Source organism: Arachis ipaensis, chromosome B05 (assembly GCF_000816755.2).
Source record: "Arachis ipaensis cultivar K30076 chromosome B05, Araip1.1, whole genome shotgun sequence".
Classification (NCBI taxonomy): Eukaryota; Viridiplantae; Streptophyta; class Magnoliopsida; order Fabales; family Fabaceae; genus Arachis; species Arachis ipaensis.
Window position 1 is genome coordinate 125,151,583 of NC_029789.2, and position 12,499 is coordinate 125,164,081.

Below are 12,499 nucleotides of genomic sequence, written 5' to 3' on the forward strand. Positions count from 1 at the left end.
AAAATGATGAAAAAATTGGTTAAATCGACAATAAATCGATGAACCAATAGAATTGACTTTTTTTTAATGGATTTTTTATTCAACTTTAAACCCTCTAAACAACATCATTTTAACTTAAAAACAACCAAATTCTGAATATCTACCCATTCTAAATATCCCTCCCTCTCTTTCTCTTTCTCTCTCTCAATCATAAGTCACAAGTCACAAACAAGATGCAAGAACCTTAACAGCTAAACCCACTAACCCTAAATACCCGTCTCTCTGAGTTCCAGTCTAATCAGCAGCAGCAGCTAGTGTCCAACATAGTTGTCGCCAAACTCTTCTCTTCAGACAAAAGGTGTTGTCACTACCGACAATGATAGATAGAGGATCATCTCGAAACTCATGGTTGTCAATCCTCTTCTCCTATACGTAGTCGTCTACTCGCCTCTCGACTTGCAGATCAAAGTTCGTAGCCGTCTTCTCTATGTCGTTGTTGACTTGTTGTCTCCTCTTTAAGCACGGTCAGCCAACAGCCACCATCACCCATGTTAGAAACAAGAGACTGAGAGAATAATATGAAAAATGTATTATTGAGTTGTCGTCAAAGGTACAATATACAAGAGGTATTTATAGGTGCTAAATGAATCAGAGTAATAAAGGCATAGAATCCTATAATTAATAAACAGATATACTATAAAAATTAGACGATACTAATTGATCTAAATTGATGCTAATGATTCTCTAACATCCCCCCTCAAACTCAAGTGGGAGCTAAGGATACCAACTTGAGTTTGGATAACAAAGTCCGAAAACGAGTCGGGTGATGAGCTTTCGTGAAGATATCAGCAGTCTGATCTAGTGTTCCAACAGCAATGAGACGAATAGCATCAATAAGAATACGTTGCCGAACAAAGTGACAATCAAGCTCAATGTGTTTGGTGCGTTCATGAAATACATCATTATGGGCGATCTGAATAGCACTGCGGTTATCACAAAAAACAACAGTAGGGGACGACTGAGGAGCACCCAAATCTTCGAGAAGCCAACGAACCGAGACAACTTCAGCAGTGGTGTCAGCGAGGGCACGGTACTCAGCTTCTGTGCTTGAGCGAGCAGTGAACGTTTGCTTCTTAGCACGCCAAGAAATGAGAGCGTCGCCAAGAAACAGACAGTAACCAGTAGTAGAACGACGATCAGTGGGGTCACCAGCCCAATCAGCATCGGAGTAAGCCTGAAGAGACAAAGAGGAATGGGCAGAAAAATAAAGGCCATGAAAGAGAGTGCCTTTGATGTAGCAAAGAATGGGTAGAACTGCCGCATAGTGAGTAGTACGAGGAGCTGACAAGAACTGGCTAAGTACATGAACCGGATAGGCGATGTCTGGTCGGGTGACAGTCAAGTAGACGAGACCGCCAACTAACTGTCGATAGAGAGTCGGATTATCCAAAACAGTGCCATCCATAGGGGTAAACCGAACATTAGGCTCAAGAGGAGTAAACTCAGTGCGACTATCTGTAATCCCAGCGCGAGCAAGAAGATCTGAAGCATACTTAGCCTGAGAGAGATAGATGCCATCATCGGTGGAGATGACCTCGAGACCAAGAAAATAGCTGAGAGAACCAAGATCTTTCATCTCAAAGGTACGGTGAAGTGAGGCCTTGAGATCAGAGATACCATCAACATCATCCCCAGTGATTATCATGTCATCAACATACAAAAGTAGAAGAACAACTCCACGTTCGCTTTTACGAATGAAGAGTGCATTCTCATGAGGGCTAGAAGTAAAACCAAGACTGCATATGGTAGTGCTGAACTTGTCAAACCATTCACGAGGAGCTTGCTTAAGTCCATAAAGTGCCTTGCGAAGGAGACAAACCTTATTAGAAGGACAAGGATATCCCGGAGGTGGTTTCATATAGACTGTCTTTTTCAAATTCCCATTAAGAAGTGCATTCTTCACATCCATCTGACTGAGAGACCATTTTTTAACCGCGGCGATGGCAAGAAGAGCTCTAACAGACATAAGACAAGCGACAGGGGCAAAAGTCTCTTGATAATCAATACCATACTCTTGCGTACAACCTTGAGCAACCAAGCGGGCCTTATAATGGTCAATAGAGCCATCAGAGCGAGTCTTGATCTTGTAGACCCATCTACTGCCCATAACTTCCTGATCAGAAGGAGGATCAACCAGATCCCAGGTGTGTGCCTTTTCAAGTGTCTGTAATTCTTCTTGCATTGCTTGTTGCCAATTTGGGTTTGAGGAGGCTTCTCTGAATGTCTTAGGTTCATGTTGATGAAGAATAGTAGAAAAGCAATGGTAATCAAGAAGATGAGGAGGTGGATTCCTTACCCTAGAAGAACGAGCGGGAGGAGGAGGCATGACGGTAGGAGCAGGATCATCGTCCGGTCTGGAATTATCGGGAGATGGAGAAGGCAGAGGAACAGGAGGCTGTGGAGGGTCACTCGAGATAGAACCTGTAGAACCATCACTAGGAAAAAGATCAACATTGGGGTTAGTAAACAAAGGTGACTGAGTAGTAGGAATCGACTCAAAGGATGAGAACCGAGAAAACATGTGGTGCTCCCAGAAGACAACATGACGAGATATACGAATACGTTTAGAAAGAGGATCCCAACAACGATAACCCTTGTGTTCAGTGCCATAACCAAGAAAACAACACATACGAGCCCGAGGTTCAAGTTTACTATGTTCATAAGGCTGAAAAAGAACAAAACGTACACAACCGAAAATTTGAAGAGAACTATAGTCTGGGGAGGTATGAGAAAGACGCTCAAAGGGAGTAACATTACCAAGAACAGAAGAAGGGAGTCTATTGATAACATGAACAGCAGTAAGAACAGCTTCACCCCAAGTACGCTCAGGACACGGATCGAGCTCTGCCCATAGAGGCAGTGGGAGCGGGGCCCCAAACATCAGAGTGAATGATATCAAAAGGAGAGCAAGCAAGAGATGAATTATTGTGAAAAGATAAAGCAGGTTGTTTGGCAGTTTGGCAAGAAATGCAATCAAAAGATTCATTTGGAACCTGACCTAAAACACCTTGAGAACAAGAGGACGCAGTTTTCCTAAGGAGGTGTGGGCAAGACATTGATGCCATAAGTGAAGGGTAGAGGGAGAAGAAGCAGCACGGAGATTTGGTACAGGAGGAATATAAAGACTTTCGAGTTCAAACAACCTTCCGACCTTACGTCCAGTCCCGATGATTTGTCCCGTCCAAGGATCCTGTACACGACAACCAGAAATAGAAAAGGTGACGTCAAAACCCAAATCAACAAGTTGACCAACCGAAATAAGATTGAAGTGTAATTTGGGAATGTAGTAAGTATCAGGAAGATTAAGAGATGACTGGGATATAGAACCCTTGTGTGTTGCGTGCAAGAGGGAGCCATTTGCAGTATTGACAGAAGGTCCATTTGTAGTTGTAGACATGGACGAGAAAATATTACGCAACGGAGACATGTGATTAAAGCAACCCAAGTCAAAGTACCATTTAGAATTACCTGGAGGGGTTGATAAAGCAGCAGAAGTATTACCAGAAACAGAGAGAAGACGTCGTAGAAGAGATGCAATATCAGATAGAGAGACAGGAGACGGGTTGAAAGGTGCAGAGGTGGTAGGTTCAGTAGTAGCAGCAACAGTAGAAGCAGGCGCAGGACGTGGTGGACGAGTAGGACAGGTAGTAATCAAATATCCTGAGAGCTTGCAATAACGGCAGAACAACTGTGAACAATGGTAGCTGGTGCACGAATTGTGAATCATACTTTTCACAACTCGTACCACTAACCAGCAAGTGCACTGGGTCGTCCAAGTAATACCTTACGTGAGTAAGGGTCGATCCCACGGAGATTGTGGTTTGAAGCAACCTATGGTTATCTTGCAACTCTTAGTCAGGATATTAATTTGTGGTTATCAATTGACTTGCAAATGAACAAGAGAGCATGAAGTAAAAGTTACTTGTTATGCAGTAATGGAGAATATGTTGGGGTTTTGGAGATGCTTTGTCTTCTGAATTTCAGCTTTTCTCTTGTATTCCTCTTCCCTCATGCATGCAAAAGTGCAAAGTTCCTTCCATGGCAAGCTGTGTGTTGGTGGCTCACCGTTGTCAATGGCTACCATCCGTCCTCTCAGTGAAAAGGGTCCACGTGTGCTATCACTACACGGCTAATCATCTGTCGGTTCCCACTCATGCTGGAATAGGATCCATTGATCCTTTTGCGTCTGTCACTACGCCCAACACTCGCGAGTTTGAAGCTCGTCACAGCCATCCAGTCCCAGAATCCTACTCGGAATACCATAGACAAGGTTTAGACTTTCCGGATTCTCATGAATGCCGCCATCAATCTAGCTTATACCACAAAGATTCTGATTAAGGAATCTAAGAGATACTCATTCAATCTGATGTAGAACGGAGGTGGTTGTCAGACACACGTTCATAAATTGAGGAAGGTGATGAGTGTCACGGATCATCACCTTCTCTATAATTAAGCGCGAATGAATATCTTAGATAGGAACACGCATGTTTGAATGGAAAACAGAAATAGTTGCATTAATTCATCGAAACACAGCAGAGCTCCTCACCCCCCAACAATGGAGTTTAGAGACTCATGCCGTCAGAGATTACAAAGTTCAGATCTAAAATTTCATGAGAGATACAAAATAAATCTCTAAAAGTTGTTTAAATAGTAAACTAGTAACCTAGGTTTACAGAGAATGAGTAAACTATGATAGATAGTGCAGAAATCCACTTCTGGGGCCCACTTGGTGTGTGCTGGGGCTGAGACTTAAGCTTCTCACGTGCCTGGGCTGTTTTGGGCATTCAACGCCAGGTTGTAACCTGTTTCTGGCGTTGAACTCCAAGTTGTAACCTGTTTATGGCGCTGGACGCCAGACTGCAACATGGAACTGGCGTTGAACGCCAGTTTACGTCATCTATCCTTGAGCAAAGTATGAACTATTATATATTGCTGGAAATCCCTGGATGTCTACTTTTCAACGCAATTAAAAGCGCACCAATTGGACTTCTGTAGCTCCATAAAATCCATTCCAAGTGTTGAGAGGTCAGAATCCAACAGCATCAGCAGTCCTTTTTCAGCCTGAATCAGATTTTTGCTCAGCTCCCTCAATTTCAGCCAGAAAATACCTGAAATTATAGAAAAACACACAAATTCATAGTAAAGTCCAGAAATATAAATTTTGCCTAAAAACTAATGAAAATATACTAAAAACTAACCAAATCATACTAAAAACTATATGAAATTAACCCCAAAAAGCGTATAAAATATCCACTCATCACAACACCAAAATTAAACTGTTGCTTGTCCCCAAGCAACTAGACAAATAAAATAGGATACAAATAAGTCACGAAGCAATAATATCTCAGAGTTCTTGAGTGAAGCTCAGATTCTAATTAGATGAGCGGGACTAGTAGCTTTTTGCTTCCGAACAGTTTTGGCATCTCACTTTATCCATTGAAGCTCAGAATGATTAGCATCTATAGGAACTCAGAATTCAGATAATGTTATTGATTCTCCTAGTTCAGTATGTTGATTCTTGAACACAACTACTTTATGAGTCTTGGCCGTGGCCCTAAGCACTTTGTTTTCCAGTATTACCACCGGATACATAAATGCCACAGACACATAATTGGGTGAACCTTTTCAGATTGTGACTCAGCTTCGCTAAAGTCCCCAATTAGAGGTGTCCAGAGTTCTTAAGCACAATCTTCTTTTTGCTTTGGACCTTGACTTTAACCGCTCAGTCTCAAGTTTTCACTTGACACCTTCACGCCACAAGCACATGGTTAGGGACAGCTTGGTTTAGCCGCTTAGACCAGGATTTGATTCCCTTAGGTCCTCCTATACACTGATGCTCAAAGCCTTGGATCCTTTTTATTACCCTTGCCTTTTGGTTTTAAGGGCTATTGGCTTTTTCTGCTTGCTTTTTTTTTTGCAAGCTTTGTATTCACTGCTTTTTCTTGCTTCAAGAATCATTTTTATGATTTTTCAGATTATCACTAACATGTCTCATGTTCATCATTCTTTCAAGAGCCAACATATTTAACATTCAAGAACATCAAATTCCAAAGACATATGCTCTGTTCAGGCATTCATTCAGAAGGCAGAAAGCATTGCCACCACATGTAAACAATTAGAATTTGTTTTATTAAGAATTCAAAAAAATATTGCCTCCTTATTCTAAAGAAAATCTCCTATTTTATTCATGTTTAATGATAATGAGAAAAATAAATTATAGCTTAATTGGAGATAAAATCACTACTAATTACTACTATAACTTCTAAGGTAAAACTCAAATAAGAACAATTATCACAGAGTTAAGGCTAAGATTAGAACTCAACAACCTTGAGTTTGGGATGTGGATGTTCCTCTAGTCTGTGGGGTCCTTGGTCCTTCAAGAGATAATTTCTGACGCTTCAGTTCCTTTAAGTCACGCCCTTGCTCTTCTTGTTCCCTGAGCAGTTTGCAGAGCATACTGTTTTGATTTTGCTGTTCTTCCTTTATTTGATCCATAGATTCTTGCAACTTGGTAACAGATGCTTCAAGCTGTTCCCAATATTCTAATTGAGGGACTTCTGGGAGAAATTCTTGCGCCCTCCTCTTGATGGGGTCATCCTACACTTGTTATTTTTCCATTGTGGTTTTAGTGATTGGTTGCTCCACTAAGATGTACTCCGTTATTCCTATCCTTACTCCAGCATCCTTGCAGAGCATAGAGATTAGGCTTGGATAAGCCAACCTGGCATCCTTGGAGTTCTTGTTTGCAAGTATGTAAAATTCATATGGAATCAGTTGATGAACTTCCACTTCTTTTCCCAACATAATGTAATGGATCATCACTGCTCTTTTAACGGTGACTTCAGAACGGTTGCTAGTGGGCAATATAGAACACCCAATGAAGTCCAGCCATCCTCTGGCGACTGGTTTTAGATCTTCTCTCTTGAGTTGATTTGGGACACCCTTGCTGCTGGTGGTCCACCTGGCTCCAGGGATGCATATATCCTCTAGAATCTTATCCAGGCCCTTGTTTGTTCTCATCATTCTCCTATTGAAGGAGTCTGGGTCATCTTTCAGCTGAGGTAGCTTAAAGATCTCTCTGATTTTGTCAGGGTGGATGTGAACAACTTTTCCTCTGACCACAGTCCGATAGTCATAGAGGGCAGTTCCAGATATTCTCTGCCTGTCTGTTTGCCACAGATTAGCGTAGAACTCGTGAACCATATTCCTTCCCACTTTTGTTTCAGGATTAGTTAGGACTTCTCAGTTCCTGTTTCGAATCTGCTCTTGGATCTCCGGATATTCATCTTCTTTCAGATTGAACCTGACTTCCGGGATCACTGATCTTAGACCCATTATTTTGTAGTAATGGTCTGAATGTTCTTTTGTTAAGAACTTCCCTTGATTCCAAAGTGGTTTTGGAATACTCTCTTTCTTGCCTCTTAGAGTGGGTTGTTTTCCTTTAGGAGCCATGATCTTAGTGGGTATAGTTTAGTGATCACGGATAAACACACCAAACTTAGAGGTTTGCTTGTCCTCAAGCAAAAGAAAAGAAAGGAGAGGGATAGAAGGAGATCTAGTGTCGAATGGTGGATGAGAGGAGGGAGGCCGAATGTGGATTTAAAAGGGAGGGGTGGGTTTCGAAATTTTTAAAAAGATAAGATAGAAGATATGATTTATAAAAAAATGAGTATGATATGAAAAGATGTGATTTAAAATTGAAAAGATATGAAAGATATTTGAAAAAGATAAATTTGGATTTTGAAAAAGATAATGTGGAGATTTGAAAAAGATATTGATGAGTTGAAAAGATTTTAGAAGGAAAAAAGATAGATTTGTTTTGGAAAATTTGAAAAAGAGTTGGATTGGATTGAAAAAGAATTTGTGTTTATGGATTAAGATACATTTGATATTTTTAAAGTAGGGTTTTTAGAAATTAGGGTTTTTAGAAATTAGGGTTTGTAACATGTTTATGCAAGAAATCATGAATTGAAACATGAAAATTTAAAATTAAAATAAAAAAATGTGAAAAAAAAAACGAATTTACCTCCTCCCGACCATCCTGGCGTTAAACGCCCAAATGCTACATGTTTTGCGCGTTTAACGCCCAAATGCTGCTTCTCCTGGGCGTTCAACGCCCAGTTGTTGCTTCTTTCTGGCGTTGAACGCCAGGAACTCCTTTGTCACTGGGCGTTTTTCTGAACGCCCAGGATGCTGTCAATCTGGCGTTAAACGCCCAGTAGATGCTCCTTTTGGGCGTTTAACGCCCAGTTGTGCCTCTTACTGGCGTTTTCTTGCCAGTGAGCTCTTTTTCTCTGTTTTGATTGCTAAATCCTTCTGTAACCCTGTGAACCTATGCAATTGACTTCTTACCTTATTAATAGTGAACTTTATATAAACAAATAAAATCATGAATAGGGCAAAACAACAGAAAAAGTTTTCCCAATGGCTGGGTTGCCTCCCAGCAAGCGCTTCTTTATTGTCTTTAGCTGGACCTTGCTGAGCTTTTAATCTAACCTCAGCCTTGAGCACTCTTGCTCAATATTACCTTCAAGATAGTGTTTGATTTTCTATCCATTAACAATGAACTTCTTATCAGAATCAATGTCTTGAAGCTCCACATAACCATATGGTGATACACTTGTAATCACATATGGTCCCCTCTATCGGGATTTCAGTTTCCCAGGGAATAGCCTGAGCCTAGAGTTAAACAACAGAACCTTTTGACCTGGTTCAAAGACTCTTGATGACAGCTTTCTGTCATGCCATCTTTTTTATTTTTCCTTATAAAGCTTGGCATTTTCGAAAGCAGTGAGTCTAAATTTCTCTAGCTCATTTAGCTGGAGCAATCTTTTCTCTCCGGCTAATTTGGCATCAAAGTTCAAGAATCTGGTTGCCCAGTAGGCCTTATGTTCCAGTTCCACGGGCAGATGACAGGCCTTACCATATACAAGCTGGTATAGAGAGGTCCCTATAGGAGTTTTGAATGCTGTTCTGTAAGCCCACAGAGCATCATCCAAGCCTCTTGCCCAATCCTTTCTACAGGTACTTACAGTCCATTCCAGGATTCTTTTTAGTTCTCTATTAGAAACTTCAGCTTGCCCATTTGTCTGTGGATGATATGGAATGGCCACCTTGTGGCTAATCCCATACCGGACCATGGCAGAGTAAAGCTGTTTGTTGCAGAAGTGAGTGCCCCCATCACTGATTAGTACTCTAGGGACACCAAACTTGCTGAAGATATGTTTCTGGAGGAACTTCAGCATTGTCTTAGTATCATTAGTGGGTGTGGCAATGGCCTCTACCCATTTTGATACATAATCAACTGCCACCAGAATATAAGTGTTTGAGTATGATGGTGGGAAAGGTCCCATGAAGTCGATTCCCCATACATCAAACAACTCAATCTCCAAGATCCCTTGTTGAGGCATGGCGTAACCATGAGGCAGATTACCAGCTCTTTGGCAGCTATCACAGTTATGTACAAACTCTCGGGAATCTCTATATAGGGTAGGCCAGTAGAAGCCACATTGGAGGACCTTGGTGGCTGTTCGCTCACCTCCGAAATGGCCTCCATATTGTGATCCATGGCAATGCCATAAGATCCTCTGTGCTTCTCCTCTAGGCACACACCTAGGATTATTCCGTCTGCACATCTCTTAAAGAGATAGGGTTCATCCCACAAGTAGTACTTTGCATCAGTAATTAATTTTCTTTTGTTGCCTGCTGTACTCCTTGGGTATGAACCTTACAGCTTTATAGTTTACAATGTCTGCAAACCATGGTGTTTCCTGAATGGCAAACAAATGCTCATCCGGAAAGGTTTCAGAGATTTCAAGAGAGGGGAAGGACGTCCCTTCTACTGGCTCTATCCGGGACAGATGATCAGCCACTTGGTTCTCTGTTCCTTTTCTGTCTCTTATTTCTATATCAAACTCTTGCAGAAGCAACACCCATCTTATGAGCCTGGGTTTTGAATCCTGCTTTGTGAGTAGATATTTAAGAGCAGCATGGTCAGCGTACACAATCACTTTTGATCCTACTAAGTATGATCTAAACTTGTCAATGGCATAGACCACTGCAAGTAATTCCTTTTCTGTGGTTGTGTAATTTTTCTGGGCATCATTTAAAACACGGCTAGCATAATAAATGACATGCAGAAGCTTGTCATGCCTCTGCCCCAGTACTGCACCAATGACGTGATCACTGGCATCACACATTAATTCGAATGGTAATGTCCAGTCTGGTGCAGAGATAACTAGTGCTGTGACCAACTTAGCTTTTAGAGTTTCAAACGCCTGCAGGCACTCTGTGTCAAACACAAATGGCGTGTCAGCAGCTAGCAAGTTGCTTAGAGGTTTTGCAATTTTTGAAAAATCCTTTATAAACCTCCTATAGAATCCCGCATGCCCCAGAAAGCTTCTGATTGCCTTAACATTGGCAGGTGGTGGTAATTTTTCAATTACTTCTATTTTAGCTTGATCCACCTCTATTCCCTTGTTTGAAATTTTATGTCCAAGGACAATCCCTTCAGTCACCATAAAGTGACATTTTTCTCAGTTTAAAACCAGGTTAGTCTCTTGACATCTTTTCAAACCAGTGTTAGATGATCAAGACAGGAGCTGAATGAGTCTCCATATACTGAGAAGTCATCCATGAAGACTTCCAGAAATTTTTCCACCATATCAGAGAAAATAGAGAGCATGCATCTCTCAGCCTCCAGTAATTTGGTGACCTCTTTCTGCACCACTTCCTTCATGGCTGGATTTAGCCGCCTCTGTGGTTGAACCATTGGCTTAGCATTGTCCTCCAATAAGATCTTGTGCATGCATCTAGCTGGGCTTATGCCCTTAAAGTCACCTATGGACCACCCAAGAGCTGTATTGTGTGTCCTTAGCACTTGAATTAGTGCTTCCTCTTCCTGTGGATTTAAAGTAGAGCTTATGATCACTGAAAAAGTGTCACCTTCTCCCATAAATGCATATTTCAGGGATGGTGGTAATGGTTTGAGCTCGGGTTTAGGAGGTTTTTCCTCATTGCTTATCTTGCTCCTCTTTATGGAGTTTTTGAGGATAAGGCATCTTGGCTTTGTATTCCTTAACCTTAGTTCCTGTAGGTTTACTTCCTACAGAGGTGGTTGGGGAAGCCTTTCTGGGGGATTGTTATCAGCACTGGTGTGTATCTGATCCCTCACTGGCATTTGATTGCCAGAGTCAGAAGCTGGAGTGGCGTTGGACGCCAACTCCTTACTTGTTCCTGGCGTTTGAACACCAGAACTGTGCTTCTTTTGGGCGTTCAACGCCAATTCCTTGCTTGTTTCTGGCATTGAACGCCAGGACTGAGCATGGTTTGGGCGTTCAACGCCAGCTTTCCACCCAATTGCTGGCGTTTGATTGCCAGAATTATTCCTCTCCGGGCTCTTACTGTCCTCAGATGGATTTTGGGTAGTTTGCTCATTTCTTAGCTTCCTGCTACCTTGAGGTGGGGCATCTAATGTTTTTCCACTTCTCAATTGAACTGTTTGGCACTCTTCTGTTATTTGTTTTGACAGCTGCTGCTTTGTTTGCTTTAATTGTACTTCCATATTTATATTAGCCATTCTCGTCTCTTGTAGTCTCTCCTTGAATTCGGCTAACTGTTTTGTTAGAAAATCCAATTGCTGATTGAATTCAGTAGCTTGTTCTGCAGGACTGAGTTCAACAGTTACTGTTCTAGCCTCTTCTTTCATGGAAGGTTCACTGCTTAGGTACAGATGCTGATTTCTGGCAACTGTATCAATGAGCTCTTGAGCTTCTTCAATTGTCTTTCTCATGTGGATAGATCCACCAGCTGAGTAATCTAGAAAAATCTGAGCCCTTTCTGTAAGCCCATAATAGAAGATGTCTAACTGAACCCACTCTGAAAACATCTCAGAGGGGCACTTTCTTAGCATCTCTCTGTATCTCTCTCATGCATCATAAAGAGATTCATTATCTCCTTGTTTAAAGCCTTGGATCTCCAGCCTTAGCTGTGTCATCCGTTTTGGAGGAAAGTACTGATTCAGGAATTTTTCTGTCAGCTGTTTCCATGTCTTTATGCTAGCCTTAGGTTGGTTATTTAACCACCTCTTAGCTTGGTCTTTTACAGCAAATGGAAACAGTAATAGTCTGTAGACATCCTGATCTACTTTCTTATCATGGACTGTGTCAGCAATTTATAAAAACTGTGCCAGAAACTCTGTAGGTTCTTCCTGTGGAAGACCGGAATACTGGCAACTTTGCTGCACCATGATAATGAGCTGAGGATTCAGCTTAAAACTACTGATTCCAATGGAGGGTATACTGATACTACTCCCATATGAAGCAGTAGTGGGGCTAGCATATGACCCCAGAGTCCTTTTGGACTGTTCATTTCCGCTTAGATCCATGATGGAGAAAGGGAGATGATGTAAAATAGAGAAAATTATTTTTATTTATTTATTTATTTATTTCGAAAATAAAAT

The 12,499-nt window shown here is 41.4% G+C and overlaps 1 protein-coding gene across 1 annotated transcript; it reads right to left on the bottom strand.

Moving 5' to 3' along the window:
- LOC107641037 (uncharacterized mitochondrial protein AtMg00810-like) lies at positions 911 to 1,948 on the bottom strand (the record flags this gene model as incomplete). The annotated part of the gene is made up of 1 exon (XM_016344546.1): positions 911 to 1,948. A coding segment is annotated over exon 1 (1,038 nt), but the record flags the coding sequence as incomplete, so codon positions are not given.